Genomic DNA, 21078 nt, shown 5'->3' with positions numbered 1-21078 from the left:
ATGGGCCAGGGCAGGGCGCTTCCTGCCGCCCATAAGGAGAGGCCAGGCAGGGCCGTCTGCCCCCCGCTCTGCTGTTCTCCCTGCCCTGTCAGGGCCTAGCTGGCGTGCTGACAGGTAAATGTAGGTAAGCGCTCTGTGCTTTTAGAGCTGAAAGGGTGTAGGAAGCTTCTGGCAACAGGCCCCTTCGGTGTTGTTGCCGCCTTCACAGCCCTCCTTCCTCTGCCGTGCTCCCCCATGCGGCCCGGGGAGAGGCCAAGGCCACATCCTGGTGACTGCTCCCCGCCATGGGGCTGATTGAACAGGAGGGCCCACCTACCCCGGGGGCCGGGCTGGCCCACCCAGCTGTCAGGTGTGCAGCTTGCCGCTGGGACTCCGGGAGCCCGGGGCGCGGAGCATCTGGGGCTGTGACCTCAGGGCAGAAGACCCATTCGGAGCGGCCCCGATCAGCCTGTGCGAAGGGCAGAGGAAGCGGATTCACACCAAGCAAGAGGAGATGGAGAGAGGCCGACAGAGAGACAGGCGATCGTGTCACCCCAGAGATAGAGATGGAGCCTGGCAGCGGGTAGTTATCTGGGTGCCACCCCCCGGGGAAGCCTCCCCTAGGGTTCCGTGAGGCACCCCGATTCCTCTCACAAAAATCTTCCCACTGAATTTGAAAGAGATGGAAATTCTGGTCTGTGCAGGCGCATCATTCTTGTAAGATCCCCAGGCTGCGTAGCTTGACAGCCCTGGGCCTAGAGGCCAGGCCGGCTCCGGGGATGCCCAGCCTTCCTCGCCTGGAGGGCGACCTCTCACCTCTCTCCAAGGGGGTCCTGGGAGCCGAGAGGAGTGCAAGGATCACAGGCGGCCCTGACTTTGGTCCTAGCTCCAGGGGGGCGTCTGGATCCCATGAGGTCTGCCGGCTGCCCTCCTTCCTCAGGAATCCGAGGCTTCCTCTGGCCCTCTGACCTGAGGTGAGGCCGCCCGCCGCCTCCCAGCCCCGGCTCCTTCCCCACATCAGGCAACAATTGTGCTCTGGCCCTGGGATAGCCCAATATCCAGTTTCCAGGAAGGTGGACTGCATTATTTGAACCTGAAACACACCAGGGGTAATAAGATCACTCTGAGAAAGCTGAGAAGCCTATAATTTATTGAGAAGAGCTTGGCAGACAGAAACCACCAGCCTCCACAGTGACCCTGGGGAGGGGGCAGCGCTGGGATTAAAGGGTCATCTCCTCACTGCAAAGTGATTCTCTCTCAGTCGGGAAGCAGGGACCTGGGGACCCCAGAGCAGGGGCCGGATGGTTGCCAGACTTCACGACGGGACCCAGACTCACCCCATAAACTGCTGAGACGCGGTGGCCAGTTTCTGAGGTCCTGAGGCCCCAGTCAGTTGCTACTGGTTTCTGAGAATGCTTGTCATTCCTGACTTCACCCAGATACCCTCGTCAAATGCCCGGGGCCTCCCCAAGGCCTTTGGGATATTTCAGACGCCCTTGATCTACCATGATGGGGGCATGCTCTCCAGCCTCCTGGAGAAAGCCCAGGACTTTTCCCAGCCCAAACCCTCAGTTTACCTGCTAAGCCCTTTCTTATGAAAACCCCGAAAGTTCAGAATTCAAACATGTTGAGGGGCAAGTAGAGACAGTGTTTACAATGGGCCAAAAGAGGATGCTGAGTGGTGGGTCTGTGATCTAACGAGAAGCACGAGGTGAGATGCTGGATTTGCTGGGGTGCCTCTTCACTGAAAGGGACCTGAGGAGGGCGAGGGATTGAGGGATGCAGAGAGGAACCTGCCACGGTTGGATTCCACCATGTGCCACTGAGCCCTTCAGACGTCTTGGACCGTAAGTGTTACAACCCTCCTCTTCAGATGAGGAAACCGAGATTCAGAGAATTAGTGTCCACGCTCACAAGTCCGTCTGACTCCACCGGCCCGGGCTGAGCGGGCACAGTCTGGCCCCGGCACCCCGGTCCTCCACCATCAAGCCTGCATCACAGCCCTTCAGCACTCATTGGCCTGTTCAGTTAGATTTGCAGAGAAGAATGGAAATTAAGTGGTGGAGGGAAAGAAGAAAGAAGACAGTGACGGAGAAGGCCGGGGCCTGGGAGGAACGAAGGAGGGGAAGGGGCATATGGATGGTGACCGAGTCAGCTGGACGGCTCGTCACCAACCCCTCAGGGCCTCTCTCCCGACCTGTGGAAACCCAGTGTCTGAGCGTCCACTGTGAGTCCAATTTTCACCGAGCTGCTTGGGTGATGCTCATGTTTATGAAAGTTTGAGAACCACTGAGGCCTGGGTTGGACTGTCCACTGCGGCAGCCGCTAGCCATGTGTAGCCATTTAAGAGGCAATAAATTAAAATTCAAAATTCAGTTCCTCAGTCACCCGAGCCACATGTTAAGCACTCAATAGGCACCTGAGGCTGGCGGCTATCGGGCCTCACTGTCCATTTCCAGCTCTGCCCTGTTGCCCAGACACAGTAGAGGTTCGTGCCCCCTCCTCGGGGGTCCTCCCTGCGTCCTCAGAGGGTCCCCATTGCAGATTTGGCGGGGGTCTGCATGTGTCTAACAGGGACCAGCAATGTGGGCCAGCTCCCAGCTGGTGTCCCCAGCTCCACCCAGGCTCCAACCCAGACCTGCAGTTCCTGGTCACCAGGTGGCCACTATGTCCCCTTAGGTTCTGTCCTCCAGGGTCTCTGCAGAAGAGGGACCAGTGTGGAGAGACCAAGTGCCTTGGGACAGGTGGCCCCCATTCATGTTCCCGCCCTCACAGCCAAGACGTTGCTTCTGAATGACAGGGGAACAAGCCTGTGGGTGTCCTAGAGGATGCCCACCTGGGACCAAGGTCACACACAGCCTGGGGAGGCAAGCAGCACTGTTCCCACTCACAGCCCAGACCCAGGCAGGGGAAGGGATGGGCTTCAATTGTCAGTGGTGAGGGGGGTGGAGCCGGACTTGCATCCCCGCTGCCAGGGCTCCCAGGCCCTTGGTCTCCCTCTGCGCTGTCCCTCCAAGCCTGGCCTGGGAGCGTCCTGGCCTTCGGTTCACAGGACAAAGCCCGTGTCCCGGCCCTTCCTCTTGTGGGTCTGGAAAAGATGCCGAGCAGGGCCCATCTCGCTGATCAATGTCAGGATATCCCTTCTTTCCAGTTAAAAAGAAATAGCACGCTCAGGAATTTCCAGGGCTGGGGCGGCCTCCTGTTTACTCCTCTCAACCTGCTCCGGCCCATAGATAAGGAAGAGCAGCCTATTCTCTCCCTGCGCCCTGCATGTTTCCTGCCCGACTCCAGGCAGCCGCTTCCCAGTGGGCTTTTTCCCAGGGGATGAGGTGGGCGCCACAGGGCCTTCAGCGTGAGAAAGCAGGGGACGGGGGGTCCAAGGCAAGTAGCAGCAAGCAGGACGGTGGCGAGAAAGGGCCCAGGCCAGCATGGCCCCGGGCACCCTGTAAGAATGAACCCACAGTAAACCACGTCACTTTCTGCAGAAGACAGGCCCCTTCTCCCCCTCCAGGGCCGCCTTACCTCTGCACCTGATGGCAGCCCAGATAAGAAGCTGACCAACCCCACTGGCCACCCAGCCAGCTGACACCGTAACAGAGAAGAACAAACCTGACTCCATATTGGATCTATTCCCTTAGCTCTGACCCTTGTGCTCTGTGACCTGCGCTTAGTCATGCTGGCTCTGCACCTTTTGTAAAAGAATGTTGCCGATCGCCTGAAATACACAGGAGAACCCATTCTCAGGGCTCTGACCTTTAAAGGCATAGCACTTTTCATTCACATAGAGATAAAAAGTTGCAGAACAGAGAATAACAATCGTCTTGTTGAAGCTTTATGGGAACATTGTGACCAGATCTCGGCACTAACAGCTGCAAGAGCAAATGATTCCAGCACATTCCAGCACGAAGAAGTCTGTAACGACCAAGCACACCCCCTCGCCTTTTAGTACAAAAGAAGCCTGAATTCTAACGCGTAAGATGGTTCTTTGGGACACTAGTCCACCATCTTCTTGATCTGCTGCCTTTCTGAATAAAGTTACTATTCCTTGTCCCAACAACTCGTCTCTCAATGTATTGGCCTGTGCTGTGGCGATCAGTACCAGCTTGGACTCGGTTACAGCACCAGGCAGAGCCGGGCAACAGCAGGTGGCCTGCCAGGCTGGCACCTCCTGGATCCAGCAGAGACAGCTTCCTGTGACCCAGGTGGACACTGCAGGCTCTGTCTCCTCTGTCCAGCTCACCCTTAGGCAAGCTGGTGACGCCAGTCTTTGCTTTCCGAATGTGGCAGAGACAGGTCACAGGCTGTTGGCTTAAAAGATCTATCCCGTTTCTTGTCCTGAGCCTCAGCTGATGAGCTGGGTTCCCTACTGGACAATAAAACTGTCCCCTTCAATATTCACTTGCTGGTCTCAGTCTTTGTTTTTGTTTTAACAAAACTTTGCTCATTAAATAAACAAAAATAATTCTGCCTCTAACTCCAAAGAGGACAGAGATCTAGAGCATCATTTACCCACAAGACTGGCCTCACGTGGCCTCCGTGGTTTAATCCCCCCTCCAGGCCCAACACTAATCCCAGCAGAGAGGCCCGGCTCTCCTAAAGTGTTCTGGGCGCGGAAAATCTATCTCAGGGTTTTTTCCTTAAGATACGACTCCCCTAGGGCACGGCAACCTGCAGTGACTAGAATCTTCTTTGTGTGTCAGGGCTCTGAATCCACCTCCTGTTATTAATGTGGACGAAGAGCCCAGGACAAGCCCAGCAGGCGGTGTGAGCTCCAGCAGAACTGTCTCCATGATGTTTTTTCCCAGCTTCTTGCATTAACAAATCATCTTCTCCAAAGGAAATCAAAGGACTTTAATGGTGTCTTTCATCCCTCTGCCTCCCTGCTCCTCTTCTGTTTCAGATGGGCAGGTCTCACAGGGAAGGTGCTGGGGGATTAGGCACAGCCTTGCCTCCATCCCAGCAGTTATGCATTTGGGTGGAGCTGTTTCCACTGTTAGCATTTGCTGAGGAAGTGGATGTTTCAGAAGCTATGAGGTCCAAACATTATTACTGGAATATTTAGAATACTTGTAAATATATGAAGACTCAATGGCTTCTGGGTAGAGCTTAAAACAACCAGGGTAAATCCTAAACATGATTGGAACTCACGGACCTCAGGGACTTGAAGACAGGTATTGGCAGAGTGGCCAGTGCACCTTATGTTTGTTTCACTTCTTGCTCATTCCTTTTATGAAGGGGAGACTGATGAGATTGTAAAAAGCCTCTTCCTCTCCCCTTAGAGTTCCCATGTTATGTTGATCGGTGTCGTTTCTGAATTGCAGACGACAGAATCTCTTCTAGCTGATTTTCAGCGGGTGAGAATTTACTGAGGGATATTAGAAAACTCACTGAAATGTCGCAAAGGCTGAAGGCACTTGTTCCAAGATCCCAGGAACAACTTCTGGCCCCTCACTGAAGAATGGTCCTGGTAAGGGAGCTACTGTCATCTACCAACCCAGAAGCACCTGCATTTGCAAATAAATGTCCCGATCCCTGCTTGTGGCATCAGTTTCAACCCCAGATCTGACGTGATTACATTGGATTAGTAGAACCTGTCACGTGTCTGCCGCCTTGTGGCACTCCTAGGGAGGCTGGAAAGCAGTGTTTTGTATGCTATAATGGGAAGGTAGACTCACAATACGGGGAAAGCTTTCAAAATATGGAGATGCTGTTAAAATTTGGGGTACCCATGGATGGCCAAAGTCCACTACACATGCAGAATCCCCTTTCCACTAATCACTGGGGGAGACAGGAAGTGTAGATTCAGATCTGCCTTCATTCCAGAAGCCCCTTGTTCAGACTTTAATTTTCAAGGAAGTCCGTAGAAAAAAAGATTTTGATTTTGCTGTGACTTATAGATTCTGTCATTCTTTTATAGTCTTCCTGTATCATGTGTGAGAAATTTTAACAACTATCCTCAGTTGTTAGAGATGGTCCCTTAACCAGGCTACATTCTTTTAAGTCAACTCTTGCCTGTGCAGTTTCTTCCATCTGGGCTGTAGCTCTCTCCTCTGGTCACCACCCACAATACCTGGACCAAGTGTTCGCATGTGGGTCTGGGAGCCTGACAGACAGACCTGGGTTAAAAATCTAGTTCTGCCACTACATAGCTATGTGATCTTACAAAAGTTTCCTGATTTTTCTTCTCAGTTTGCACATCTATAAAATAGGGATAATATTGCTGACTTCAAAAGGTTATTGAGGGATTAAATGGTTAATGGATGCAAAGGGGCTACATAGATAGAGAGTAAACCTTCAGGATTCCTTCCCCCTTTCCCTTCTGTTTCCCATGACATTTTGTACACACCTCGATTACAGCACTTATGCTGAATGATGCCATTTGGACATTTAATGTTTTTCTTTTCTTTTTTTTTTTTTTTTGGCCGTGCCTCGTGGCTTGTGGGATCTTAGTTCCCCGACCAGGGATTGAACACGGGCTACGGCAGTGAAAGCGTGCAGTCCTAACCACCGGACCGCCAGGGAATTTCCCAATTGTCTTATTTTAAAAATATTTAAAACAAAGTTAAAATCACTTATATTATAAGCACATTGAAAAAGTATATAAATAACATGAAATTACTCCTTCGTTAATAGTTAGTCCCACATTGGACTCTACTCCCCAAAGGGACCCTCTGCTAAAAGGTCTGTGTATATCATTCTAAACACTTGATTCGCAACGCTTTATTTTTTCCCCACTTAACAATATACCATAGTTAGCTTATAAATATCTGCATCATCTCTTAAGGGCAATACAAAGAATTGCATAGTATTGTTTAACCAGGGGTCTATTGGTGGACATTGTTTGTTTCAGATTCTTGTCACGAACATCTGCATCATACTCATGCCGTCCTTTCTGAAGGAAAGATTCCTAGAATGGGACTCTTGTATCACAGACTATAAACATTCACAATCATTGTCAGAATCTGCCCTTTCAAAATATTGTGTTGATTTTCACTCATCCAAACAGTGTCTCTTTCCCCACATTCTCTCCAACACTGGACCTTATCCATCTTTAAAATTCTGGCCAACCTGATTGGTTAAAATGGTAAGTCATCTAGTGAGCAGATTGTCCATTTATATTCCTCCTTCTGTAAAGTGCTTGTTTATACCATTTGCCAATTTTTCAACTGGGGGTCCTTTTCTTTTCGATTTGTATGATAGAGATATTCATCCTTCGTCTGTTACAGGTGTTATAAAACTGCTTTTTCCTCCAGGCAGTCATTTGTCTTTTGTAAAGATCTGGTTACTCCTCTGGGCTCTTGGAAAGCATGGACCTTATTGTCTGCAGGTACCGCTCCTGGGACAGCAGTTGGCTCAGTGCAGGATCTCAGCAAGATCTGTTGCATAAATGAGTGAATCTATTGTACAATGGATGGCAGGCAAGTCAAGGAAAAGTCAGTCTGTATTAGTAAAAATTCCACGTTAGGAGATTTTAAAATAAAATGTATCTTCTGAAAACTGTGAATAGTGTTTGTCCTTTTTCTGAAGTTTTCATTTTCAGTTCAGTTCATTGCAGTAAAAACCACTGTGGATCTTGAGTTTTGTTTTTCAACTCCTCAAAATAAATATGAAACGAATTTTATGTGGCAGTATTCACATGTATAAATAGTAAAAAAAAAAACCTAGAAAAATATGTATCTACCTTGAATAAGAACTAAATAAAGATTAACAGGCTAATGAATAATTGCATCGTAAGAGTGGTCATACAGACTGTTAAAATTAAGATAATATCAAGGAATGATTAATTATTTTAAAAAATGACTTAATCATGGTATGTTCATATCCTGGAAAAAACCCTGGACTCCTAGCTTGGCACTTGTCAGTTGAGTGATGAAGTTAAAAGTCCCTTAACCTCAATTTCATCATTAAATAGGGCAAAAATATCTGTCTAGACTACTTCAACCATCCATCTGTAATAGGGAAGAACAAATCTGACTCCATATTGGCTCTGTTTCTTTTACTTTAACCTTTGTATTCTATTGCTTTTGCTACAAGTTAAGAGTGTTGCCTATAGTCTGAAATGTACAGGATAGCCCATTCTCAAGGCTCTGACCTCTAACGGTGTAACACTTTTCCATTCATATAGAGATAAAAAGTTGCAGAAAAGGGAATAATATTTTCTTGTTGGAGGTTTACAGGAACATCATGACCTGACTCAAGTGGACAGATGTAAGAACAAAGGATTCTCGCACCAAGAAGTTTGCAGCAACAAAGCACACCCCCTCTCCTTTTAGTACAAAAGAAGCCTGAATTCTAACTTGCGTAAGATGGTTCTTTGGGACACTAGTCCACCATCTTCTTGGTCTGCTGACTTTCCAAATAAAGTGACTATTCCTTGTCCCAACAACTCGTCTTGCAATTTATTGGCCTCTGGTGTGGCGAGCAATACGAGCTTGGGCTTGGTAACACATCCATCCATCCATCCACCCAACCATCCATCAGTTTACTTATTCATTCATTCAAAACTTAGCGGACACCTCACAGTGTAGGTTGAATTAATTTAAATGAGGATCATGTAAAGGTAAGTTACAAACTATAAACAAATATTCTACAACCATAATACGAAAGATAACTTTAAACAACATAGGTTATAAAGTTGGGGTAGAAAATATCTCTGTGGTACCCCAAGAATATAGTGGATGAAAACATTGATACAACTTTTGGAACGTAAGTAAATACAGCTTATTTAAAACATGATGATGGTCAGTCATAGTGAGACAGACTGGAGTGGGATAAAGTTTTTATTATACTGAAGTATTTGCACAAATATATATACTGAAAACAGGTATGTACACACATTTATATACTCTACAATATACACAATAGTTGCAATGCAGGCAGGTATACAGATGGCATCTGTGTGACACAGAATCAGCTCACCAAGGATGGCTGCTCAGTCTTTACAGGTTGTGCTCCAATGAGACCAGAATGACATGAGGGGCATAACAACTCCCGGGACAGTGATGTCTATAAGAAGTGGTAGCTTTACCAGGTCTCCTCTCATTTCATCCTTGCAACCCTGTGAGGTAGGTATTATCAGCTTTATAGATGGGGAAGCTGAGGTATTCAAAAGTGGCTGGTCTTGCTCTTCAACCTAAGTCTTTGGTCTTTAAACTCCAAATCCCTTGATATGTTTTAAGGCCTTGCTGCTTCATATCAGGATGATTCTAAAAATGTTTGAGTCTATTTGAATCCTAGTTTCAATATGTTTCATATCTCCCACTAAAAAAAAAGTCTTACTTGTGCAATTACTTGCTTTGCAAATTCCTTTTTCTTGGAGGGCATCAATTTTGCTTTTTAAGGACTTTTTAAGCTTTCTTGAAAGCAGAGGTTCTACATCATCAGAGGCCCTCCGCTGTGCCCTGAATGCAATGGACTTTGGGTAAAGTTTTGTTACTTCAGCACAGCAAGGTGCTGAAGAGTGCCTGATCTCAAGAGTTTAGTCTAGTGAGAGAGACAGATAATCAGACAATTATAATAGCAGGTGATGGATGCAGATGGCAAACCTTGGTATCAGAGAGACTCCCTACTCTAATTACCTGCAGCTCCCTTCAGAATGGCCCAAACTGCTTAAAAAGATCGATTAGTCGGATTCTCCCAAGACCCAAATATGACATCAAAACACAGAATATAAAACCTTCCGTCCATCTCTGACGGGGCTCAAGATGAGTTCTCCCGGCCCAGGGTGGTTTTAAAGAATCAACCCACAGATGAAAAAAATCGCAGTTTTTGTTACCAAGGCAGGATTTGTGCCTAAATTAGTTTTCTGAATCATAGTGATTCAGAGGAAGGATTGAATTTTGTCTCAAAATGGGCTTTTCTAACCTCTGCTTACTCTCTGATGGCAACATGTAGATATTTACCAAAGTGCTATATAATTTGTCATGATTGGCCGGGAAGTCATTCAGCAAAGGAAATTTACTGTACCTACCAATCACAGCCTAGGGTCCTTTTCAGGGCAGGGCAAAGAAATTCAAGTTGGGATCTGTGAAAGAATTATTCAGCAATTCAAGATTATTCAGTATCTATCTGTCCTACCTGATATATGTGACTAATAACACATACACTCTTCAGAAAACTGAAGGTAAAGGGATCAAACTGTAGAAAAGAACAAACATGAGTGAACTTCAGTCTGAGTGAGGACATTGCCAGAGATTTGCATGTTTCTCAAAGCCTTTCCTCAGATCTCTGCAGGAAAGGAAATTGTGCGGGAGGGAGGATAAAGCTTGTGGCTTTACACTTCTCGTCCTTTAAGGCTACATTGAATTAAGCACTTGCTTGCTGCCAGAATGCAGAGAACTAGGTCACCCCGCAGACCAGAGAGCTTCCCAAGGTAGAACAATGGTTCTCACGGGAGTGGGGAGCATCCAACAAAGATCACATTTAAGACTATTTTAAAACAGATGCTATTTGATATTCTCAACTAGTATTGAAAACATCTGGTAAAGTTTTGCTTAGAGGTACTCCTACTGGACCTGTTTTTTTTTTAATCAATGATATTTGTAAATGATCATGTGATGTTGCAAAGGCAGTAACACTACAGTAGTTTTTTAAATTCTTAGAGGTTGGTTTTCTTAAGCAGGCTGAAAGGGCTCTTTGTAATCGTGTTTAGATTATTGATTTATGTAGCAAATCCTTTCCCCTTTAAATAGTGGAAAGCTCAATTCCATTTCATTGATCAAAAATGTCCAATTAGTGGATAGAGGTTGAGCAAATTTTACCCTGATTGTTACTTTGTTGCAAATTAAAACCAGGCTCTTATAAGAACCTTACCGGGTTCCACAGAAAAATATCTCTTGCTGCAAAGAATCTACTCTTCACTTTTTGGAAGCTATAGATTACATTTCAGAAAATTACGTGGAAAAAAATATGATTAGCAGGGTAAATGTCATAGTATAGCTATTCCAGTGGATTTGAGGACATCAAGTGCAACTCCAGCTTTACCGTGATAGTCACAGGGTCAGGGATACCACAGAGTCATTAATAATAAGCACAAAATCATGAAATGTATCCAATTTTAGGTGTCAGGTGAGAATGGTGGAGGTGTTGACCAGCATTTCAAACGCTGGCTTAAATCCCCTAAGAAGAGGGCAGGTGCTCTACAGAGCTCCTATTAATAAGTTGGGCCACTGACTTATCTTCTTACTGAAAATTAAAAGTATATGGTTCCCAAGGTTCCCTAAGGCTTGGAAGAGTCATTTCTTATACTATGACTTCTGAACTCAGAACATCATTGCTTTATTTCCTGCCCCACTCCCAACTTCATACAGCACTCTCGTGCCCCCAATCTCAGGAAGTCAGACTTATGGGCTGCAAACATCCATCAGGCTCTGCTGAGTTAGGAAACCATGTCCTAGTTGGCACTTGTGTTGTCAAGTTCATGTTCTAACTGATGGATTAGGGGAGCTGAAAGAAACTGTGTTGATTTTGGTTACTTAATGAGTTGTTTTTATGTGTGCATGCTATGTTTTCAAAAGCCGATGAAAAGAGAAATGACACTTTTTTCCCATGAAAAATCCAAAATTAGGGCAGTTAAAATATTGTTAAGAACAAAAGGCACAAGATTCCACTAATCAACCATGGATATACATTACTTATCTTTTTTTTCCTATACATTTAAAGCAAAGATAGGAAACTTCTTAGTGTACAAAATTAAACATTAATGAAAGTGGTTGTTTTATAAAAAACACTGTAGATTAACATAACAACTAGAGATAAACTAAATGCCAGCAAACATTTTGGAAATACCCACTAGGGTATAAAGGGTATTTGAACACGATAGTTCTTTCTGCATTAAAAAAAAAAAATCCCCTCTTGAGATTCAACAAATTTCTATTTTCATGACTATGTCTGAATATTATGAAGAAAACCCAATGGAGTCTTTGGATTTTTTTTAACATAGGCTTAACATTTTCTTCTAAAATGACTCTTCTCATTAAAGAGAAAAGACACAGCTGTTTTCAAACTCATTGTTTCCTCATATTTCCTTCAGAATCTGTCCTAACCCCTGGCAGAAAGATGGTTTCCATGTGAGACTATGTGAACGAGGAACACTTCCTAATCTCCTGTAAGACCACATTTGTAAAACTACTCTTCAAATCACCCGTTGCAAAAGTTTTAAAATTGGGAATGATTAAGGCTGGGGCAAAGATTATCGTAATGAAATTTAATATAATAACAGCATAGCAAACTTTAAAGGACGTTGTTTTAGGAGGATGTGCATTTTATAGCAATTATACACAAGAAGTGAATATACACAGATGAGGCTCTGTATATTATCTTGCAAGAAAAATAAAGGGAAAAAAATAGTTTTGAATAAACTATTTCAAATTGTTTGAATAGTTTATTTCAAACAATACAGCTCTTCTCTGTGAAAAACTTTGTGCTCTTGGCCTATTACACTTTTCAATCAAGTAGGGATTTAAAAAGTGACCTTGCAAGGAAGAAGTCAGGAACAAACTTGGTAACACGGAATCGAACCTCAGAGGTGTGTTCTGTTGCAGTAACAGAGAGTAAGGACATCCTTTTCATGAGCAAATACCCTTCAAGTTACAAATATTTCACAGTGAAAGGATTCTTTTCCCCTACGTACAATTTAGCCTCTTCTCTGCTTTGCAGTCCCTCTAGGACAATGGATGAAATGTCTTTGTGAAACGGAGCTAGAAATAGTGATCCTTTGCTGCCCAGCAATGAAGAATAATTTTTTTTAAAAAGCTTTCTAGTCCCAGGTAACAAATTCTCTAGAAAATTCCTGCATGAAAAATACAGTCAAATCAAAGTCCAAAGTCTGTAGATGAAATCAAGGTGGCAAGGTTCCGGCCACAGTCAAGGTTGAGGGTAATTAAGCAGAAGGGGTGGGGGTGGGAGGGAAGACAGGCCCCTCTGGCATCCTGGAACCAGAGCAGGTGCAGAGCAGCCCAGGACTGAGGCCCGAGGGAGAAGACAAAGGACTTCTCCTCTCCTCCTCCTAGGGCCCTTTCACTCCAGTTTTTATTTTCTAAATGAAATGACAGCTCACCTGAAAGTCTTTCAGGTTGGACTCTCTGGAAAGAAGTTTGCTTCTCCTTTGCCCTTCAATTCAATCTGTGTCCATGCTCAGTTAAAAAAAAAAAAAAAAGCAAAACAAAAAACAAACTTTTGGGTCACTACATTTTCACTGGCCAACTTTATGTTTACACATTTCAGAAGAAAAACAAAGAATCTAGTGTTGGGGATTGTGAGTCCTATTTTCAAGTGTTCCCTTCTCTTCCTTGGATTTTTCTAACAGAATTAAGTGCACTACAAGAAGATCAGCTCGGTGCTTTGTGTCCATCTAGAGGGGTGGGATAGGGAGGGTGGGAGGGAGACGCAAGAGGGAGGGTATATGGGGATATATGTATACGTATAGCTGATTCACTTTGTTATACAGCAGAAACTAACACACCACTGTAAAGCAATTAGACTCCAATAAATATGTTTTAAAAAAAAAAAGAATTAAGTGCACTAGGGATGCACATATGATCCCGAACGTCAGGGTTACAAAGGAAATGGTCCGAAGAGGCAGCTTAGCAGCAGTAAGTGTGGGAGAGACCTAGTGGGTTGAGTTTCCTTGAAGCTGCATGAGAGGCAGCTGTAAGGCTTGAGCCAGAAGTTATTTCCATCTCTAAGTGAACTGCCAGAAGCACCATCCTGTCTCCCTGGGGCTGGTCCTCCTTCCTGTGCTGTATTGGAGTCTGTTTTGGGTACCACACTTGGGCAGGGAGTTTGATAACCTTACTTATCCAGAGACCATAATTGCTCAATCAGTGTTTGAAATGCTTAAAACCTGGTCATGCGAAGAACAGTTGAGTGAACTGGGGATGTTAGTGGGAGGACATGGTTACTGTTTTCAAATCTCTTTAGGGATGCCATCTGGCAGAGAGATGAAAGATGTGTGTTTTCACTTCAGAGAACAGAATGAGGACCAAACAGTGTAGAAAAACTACAGGACAAGAGAGTTGGGTTCAACCAAGGTAGTCAGGTAGTAAGTTTCTTGTCACTGAAGTATTCAAGCAAAAGCTGGAAAGCTACTTAACGGAAATGTGGTTTGGTGCAGGTGGGTTGGAGTCAATGAATCACAAGACCCCTTCCAACTCTTTTTTTTTTAAATATTTATTTTATTTATTATTATTTCTTTTTGGCTGTGTTGGGTGTTTGTTACTGCGCACGGCTTTCTCTAGTTGCGGCGAGCGGGGGCTATTCTCCGTTGCGGTGCGCGGGCTTCTCATTGCGGTGGCTTCTCTTGTTGCGGAGCTCGGGCTCTAGGCGCGTGGGCTTCAGTAGTTGTGGCTCGCAGGCTCTAGAGCGCAGGCTCAGTAGTTGTTGCGCACGGGCTTAGTTGCTCCGCGGCATGTGGGATCTTCCCGGACCAGGGCTTGAACCCGTGTCCCCTGCATTGGCAGGCGGATTCTCAACCACTGCGCCACCAGGGAAGCCCGCCCTTCCAACACTTGACAGCTTTTTTCAGGTCCTGAATAACACGCAGATCTAAGTTGGAAAACCATTCTTTGAAAATAACTTTTGGAAAGAACGTTGTATTTAGAAATATTCCCTCCAATATTCTTCAGAGGACCAAACTTCCCAGAAGGAAGAAGAATGAAGTGGAACTCTCCCTGTCCGGGGCAGGAATGCACACAGTATCAGATGACAGCCTGTAAGGAGGCTATGTCATCTGAAGAATTACCCAGAAAGTGTGCTCCAACAGCTCAAGGACTGGAGCTTGAGCTAATACAAGACGCATGAGTGTCATTTAAGATGCGGACTGCAGGCTCAGCATTTCCAGGTGTTAGTTGCCCAGTAAAATCATCCGTGCACATCCTGAGACACTTGAACCCAGGAGAAAGCAGCCGTCCGGACACATCCCCTGAGGGGCAGAGATGGAAACAAACCTGCATAGAACAAGTTCCTCTATTCTGACTGCTTCAAGGGGCTGGGGCTCATCTGACCTGGGCCTCTCTTGGTCAAGATGCAACTTATCTTAAGAAATGTAGCACAGGGCTTCCCTGGTGGCGCAGTGGTTGAGAATCTGCCTGCCAATGCAGGGGACACGGGTTTGAGCCCTGGTCTGGGAAGATACCGCATGCCGTGGAGCAACTGGGCCAGTGAGCCACAACTCCTGAACCTGCGCATCTGGAGCCTGTGCTCCGCAACAGGAGAGGCCGCGATAGTGAGAGGTCCGCGCACCGCGATGAAGAGTGGCCCCCACTTGCTGCAACTGGAGAAAGCCCTCGTAAAAGAAATGAAGACCCAATACAGCCAAAAATAAAAAATAAATAAATAAATAAAGAATTAAAAAAAAAAAAAAAAAGACATGTAGCACAATTTCAGGTAATCACCTCTCTTCATCTGTGCTTTCCCTTCTGTGACACTAACATCACTGTCGCCTGACACAACATGGTGCCCATGATTCCTGAGTGAATAGATGTAACCATGGAACAACTGTACATTTTGGCTAATGTGGACAAAAGACACCAATTTGGATATAAATGGGTCATTGGCTTCATGTAAAGTCTACCCGTGCAGACAGGTAGAATGCACTATTTAAATGCTTGGCGATTCATTTCTGAATGAAGCCTCACCAAAAATAGAAATTTTAATGTTGTTTAGTTACTGGAGCCCAACTGAAGTAGCTCTCTTAAAATCAGTGTTTGTTTTGAGCCATCAAAAGTCCTTATTACTGACAACCAAAGGCACCAGAATAAGGGTATCAGGTAAATACAACTGCCAGGGAGAAATGAAAGTTCTAGATAATTCAAACTCTAAATCTCTGACTCACTGCTATGAGAGGGTAGAGAGAGAGAGACAATAGCTTTTCAAGCTGGGTATAAATGTCAAAAAACAACTGTACTTTTTGAAAATATAAAATCCCAAATGGCTAACACTTATTAGATAAGTGAGTTTGTTGATTGTTCATATGGAATCTAAAAATATCTCATGGTTTTTGACAAAGTTAAACATGCTTGTTCCTGTATTTTTGGACTACCTTTCTAAACTTCTGGATTTGACTTCCATTTCAAAGGAACAATTGAGGCACTGGTTTAATACAATATTTATTAAAGTGTTTTTATTAACAAACTTTCGCCAGAAAGTTCTGAGTGTGTTAATACAGCAGGCACGTTGGCTTCAATGTTTGGTATTTGACAGTCCACAGAACTGCACTTAACTCTCACAATTCTGCCACGACTTTGTGGATTGTTTGGGCAGGACCTATAACCAGCCTCCCCCATTAAATGGTTAAAGATGAATTGGGGTTCATTCTGATTTAAGTGTGAGTTTACGATGACATCAGTCTGTGACAGGCTTGGCTCCACTTGCCTTTCTGCCTTGTCAGTCGGACTCACTGAACTGGAGTCCTTGTTTGCAGCCCCTCCACTGCCCTCCACGTTCCCGATGTCTCTGTCTTTACAGAGTCCCCTTTGGTGAGTCTCAGGAGCACAGCATGCTTTGTGTAAAGCTCCAGCGCTTCTGCAGACCAATGACGACGGCTCTGCCATCTTTGGAAGATGCTCTTCTAGGCTCTGAAGACTGTGTACGCTGGTCTTACCGAGTTTTTCTTGGGCCTGAATGTGCTGACCTGGGTGGTGGAAAAAACTCCTGGGCAGAGAATTCTGCATTCCAGGAGGTTTCACTCTGCCCTGTAGGCAGGGACAGTGGTGGATGTGTGGGATGGGATGCACGAAGCCCTCGGGGGCTTGGTGTGCAGCCTTCAGAGGGGCCAGGCCGTTCTGGACATGCATGAAGCTGCTGGCAGTTGGAGCGCAATGGTGGCACAAGCAGTCACCCATCTGCTGGCAAGACGGCAGGCCATATTTCAAAGGTTTGTAGGCATTTGGGCAGCTACATCTCTGATTCAGAGAGAAGAAGTGACACATGGTGTGCTGTTCAAGAGAGGGCTGCAACAAGGCAGAGCTGGTTTCATTTTTGGTGCTTTTGTTGAGTTCGCTGTTGTAAGCTGTGTGTACAGGCATCCCTAAATTCTTTGCCTGGCTGTTGAAAAATTCAGAGCAGATGTGGGTCTCTTCGTAAGTGGTCTTCTCGGAGGCCATACAGCTGTGGGCTGCCAGAGGTTCTAATTCGTAAAACTCATGCTCCATTTCAGCTTTTTGGCCCCTGGGATCTAAATGATAAGCATTCACGGTGTGTGTCTTGCTTTGTCCCTTGTCACCAGGACTTGTCGACAAGGTGTGGGAGAAGGCACTGCACTGGAGTTTTTTAGGTAAAGGAATCTGACCACAGGTACCCTGCGGCCCAAGGCACCGGCACATGCACTGAAAAAAGAAGGTGGCGAAAGCCCAGCTGATACACATGATGAGCATCATGAAGGTGCCCAGCTGGGTGTAAGCCAGAACCGTGGAGGGCATCATCATGGCCCCAGCCACGAAGGTGGTGAGTGCGGCCATGGCAATGGCAGAGCCCATGCGACTCAGAGAGAAGATCACCTTCCCTTCTCGGTCGGCATCCGGGGCCAAGCGGTAAGCAACCCCGTAATGGACGGCAAAGTCTACAGACAGGCCGACCGCAACCGAAATAGTGACCGACTCCAAAACGTTTAGCTCCCAGCCCAGCAGGACGAGAGAACCAACGGTGACAAATATAGTTCCGGCGATCGAAATGATGGCATAAAGGCTTATGATGATGTTCCAGGTTGTAAGCAGCATCACACTAAAGGCCACGGCCACGGAGAGCCCCATGGCGATGAGGGTGCCGTCGGAAAGGCTGTCTTGGAGGTCATAGAACTCCAGATTGCTGACAAACCAGCCGTGGCTGAGGCCCTCGGGTGCAGAACTCAGTTCGTTGGAAATCCACGAGTCCACCTCTTTATAAAACTGATGCATCTTTTCGTAAGCCAGTGTGAAGAGGTAGGTGCTTTGGAACTCTAGCACGACTGCCCTGATGGTATCATTGATATCAAACCTCGGCCCTGGGGTTTTGCTATCCAAATGGTAGCCCGTACTCCTCTCCAGCTCCATGATGGCTCTCTTGATGCACAGTTCGAAAATCTCTTGCTTATAGGGGAAGCTCCAGTGGCTGCAGCACGGGTACAGGGTAGGCTCGTCGCAGTCCTGGTTTTCCATCCATTGCTTGAAGGTCTCAATGAAGCAGCTGGTGAAGTCCTGTTCGTCAGTCTGGTGAAAGAATGTCTGATTTCTCAGTTTTTGACAGAACTGCAAAATCCAGACCTGGGAAGCTGGGCTGGCGATGTTAAAGCCGCTGTCTAAGGTCAGCTTCCCTTTGCTCTTAGGGTTTAGGGGGTTGCCATTGTCTTCTGGGGACACACCCCAGATGACCGTGATGGGCATGTGGAGCTCCTCTCCGTGGTGGACGCGCTCGAACATGAAAAGCTTTTTGTACTCGGCGTCGTAACGTTCAAAAGGGTGGGACGACCTGAACACCTGGAACTCGGACAGCTCCAAAGAGGGCAGCTTCATCTTTGGGTTTATGCAGACGATGTAGGCCCCGCCCACAGTTAAGGCCAGGAACCAGACCAGCCATAGGTAGCGAAACTTAATGACGATGCACGGCAATACTTTTTCAAAAAAAATTCGAGACGCTTCCGAAATGGCAAAAAGGACTTTGTGGCACTTCTGACAGGCCGCTGTCCAGCAGCTTTTGTTATCGTATATTTGCTGCTGGGGCTTCTTGAAGCAGCTGAAGATATTGAGAAGATACCGCTCGTGCAGGACAACCACGGCCGGAAGCCATGTGACCATCAAAACGTAATTCACCAGTATAGCTGTCCCCGCGTATACCCCAAAGCATCTGATGGCTGTGATATTGCTCACGTAGTTAGCGTAAAAGGCAGCCGCCGTGGTAAAACTGGTGACGAACATGGAGAGGGCGGCGTGTTGCAGCGTGACGCTCACTGTCTCTGAGGTTTCCGCGTGAGGCTTGTCAAATTTGGTGTAGTTCCAGACATCACACAGGACAAAGGCATCATCCGCTCCAATGCCCACCAAAATAATGAGTGCGGTGAGGTTCATAAAAGGGAAAAATTCAAAGTTAAACACCACGCGGTAGAGAAAATAGGACACGATCAAGGAACTGATGACGGCAAACATGGTCATCAGAGTGATAAACATGGACTTGGTGTAGACACACATGACTGAAAGGACGATCACGATGGCGATGGCAGGATATACAGTATCCATCAGAAGATAATCCTGAAACAAACTGTGTTTGATCCCAAACTCAATCCCGGTGATGGTGGTGACGCCGTCGGAAGCGTTCCAGTTTTCGAAGTTGTCCAAGTAAATGTTCATCATGCTCTCCCCTTTCTCTGTGGGCGAGAAAAGCATGCTGTACTTTAAAGCGGGTGTGTAGTCGGCTGTCTTTGGGGCCAGAAAGTCTTTGTCCACCAAGTAGTGGAGGATCTGGTACACAGCGTTGTACTTGGTACATTTCCGTGGCACGTTGGTGCACTTGAGCTGGTCCTTCCTCCGGGCCGCCATGTCCCAGCAGTCTGGCTCCAGGGTGCCGTTCTGGTAGTGTTTGGCGCAGGTCCGAAGTAGCTTCAAGGTATGAGAAACGTCTCGCTCAACGATTTTCTGGCAGGATGATCTGTTGTTCAGAATAGCGATGTAGTTCCCCAGCGTCCAGCTGGGGCAGCAGGAAGCAGCCGTGGTCCTCTGGCAGAGATCACCAAACTGGGGATGAGCTCTGATCTGCAGAGACAGAGACACGCGGAAGAACTGACGTTTAAAATCAGTTCACAGAAAGGTCTGAGTGACGGTGGCCTTGCGGGACAGGAAAGTTACAGAAGTTACAGAATCATCCTCTGAATTAGGTATCAGTTTGAACACAAGGTGAGATTTCCCCCCAAATCTGCTCTCTTCTGCTGCAGAAGGCTCACTACTGTTACTTCATTTTGAACAACAAACTCCTATTTGGGGATGACATACAAGTGTGAAACAATTTCAATCAATGCCAGTTTGGTTTCAAAAAGGAGGTAAAATTAACACCTCTTTAGTAAACAAGCCTTTTCAAAGTCACTTTAAAAAGCAATAAAATGGATAGGCTGTGAAGCTTATGTATGTATACCTATGGGATTAATTAAGAGAACAATTGCCCAATTGATATATAAAACAAATTTGTGGCTTTGCCTAAAATTTCTGGTAATCAGCATGAAATTTTTGGTGACAAAGGTACTATATTTCAATCAACTTGGAGGCAAAGATGATATTCTCTAGATAACTGTCAGACTCAAAAAAGTGATTCTGGTAATATCAGAGGAGTGATGCCAAAGACGCATGAAAAACCTGGAATAAAATTGTTTCCTGATATATGAGTAGAGGGGGAAAATGTTTCTAAATTAAAATTATATGTGTGTATATATATATATATATATATATACATATATATATGATTTTAAATAAACATATAAAAGTAATAAAATACTTCAGTAGGAATTTAATTATTTCTTCCACATCTTTCAAAGTTTATTCAAGTTGGCTAACTCCCCCCTTTTGGGGAACTTTCTATTTTGGTAAACAGGGGTCTGCTGCATATTAGTAAGTATAACAATTCTGGATTTAACGTGGAGAGTATTTCATTTAGAACACTATTCCTGGAGAAGGCTTTCCTTCTTATGGCTGTTCTTGTTATAGAAAATTGAAATTTGTTCCAATGTCAAAGCTGGCATTGCTAAGATTAGAGTGAAGCCTGCACAATCCCATCATCTTAAAAATCTATAAATTACAAATGGCCCCTCTTCCCTGAGGGTGAGAATAAGAAATATCCCCCTGCTCTTGAGCCTGTCCAGAGACTTCTCTGGAAGTGCCAGGGCTAAAGACGACCCACTCCTATCACTTTCCCTCATCTCTATTTACCAAAGGTTGTTCCAGGGAAGAAACTCCAAAGTTCAAGAAGGGCATGAGTATCTTTTTTTTCTAATAAGATTAAAACCACCCTTTCCCTTTTATTAAAGTAGGCTTTATCAATCATGCATTGAAATATTTTCTCAAAGTAGAAGAGAAGTTGGCACAATTCACCTCTTTAGAACTTAGACTTATCCAAGAACCAAGTTACTGGTAACTTGGCTATGAA

The 21078-nt window shown here is 45.6% G+C and overlaps 1 protein-coding gene across 9 annotated transcripts in view; it reads right to left on the bottom strand.

Moving 5' to 3' along the window:
• Positions 1-16088: 16088 nt before the first annotated feature.
• Positions 16089-21078, bottom strand: part of DISP1 (dispatched RND transporter family member 1) — a 215638-nt gene continuing 210648 nt past the window's right edge. For all 9 annotated transcript variants that reach the window (XM_061187324.1, XM_061187327.1, XM_061187323.1 and 6 more), the window contains one exon: positions 16089-19697. In XM_061187324.1, coding sequence (XP_061043307.1) covers positions 16089-19697 — 3609 coding nt within the window. The remainder of the gene's footprint in view (positions 19698-21078) is intronic.

The sequence above is a fragment of the Eubalaena glacialis genome, chromosome 3 (genome assembly GCF_028564815.1).
Source record: "Eubalaena glacialis isolate mEubGla1 chromosome 3, mEubGla1.1.hap2.+ XY, whole genome shotgun sequence".
Taxonomy (NCBI): Eukaryota; Metazoa; Chordata; class Mammalia; order Artiodactyla; family Balaenidae; genus Eubalaena; species Eubalaena glacialis.
The sequence above is the reverse complement of the archived record's forward strand: the minus strand, read 5'-3'. Positions and strand labels throughout refer to the sequence as shown.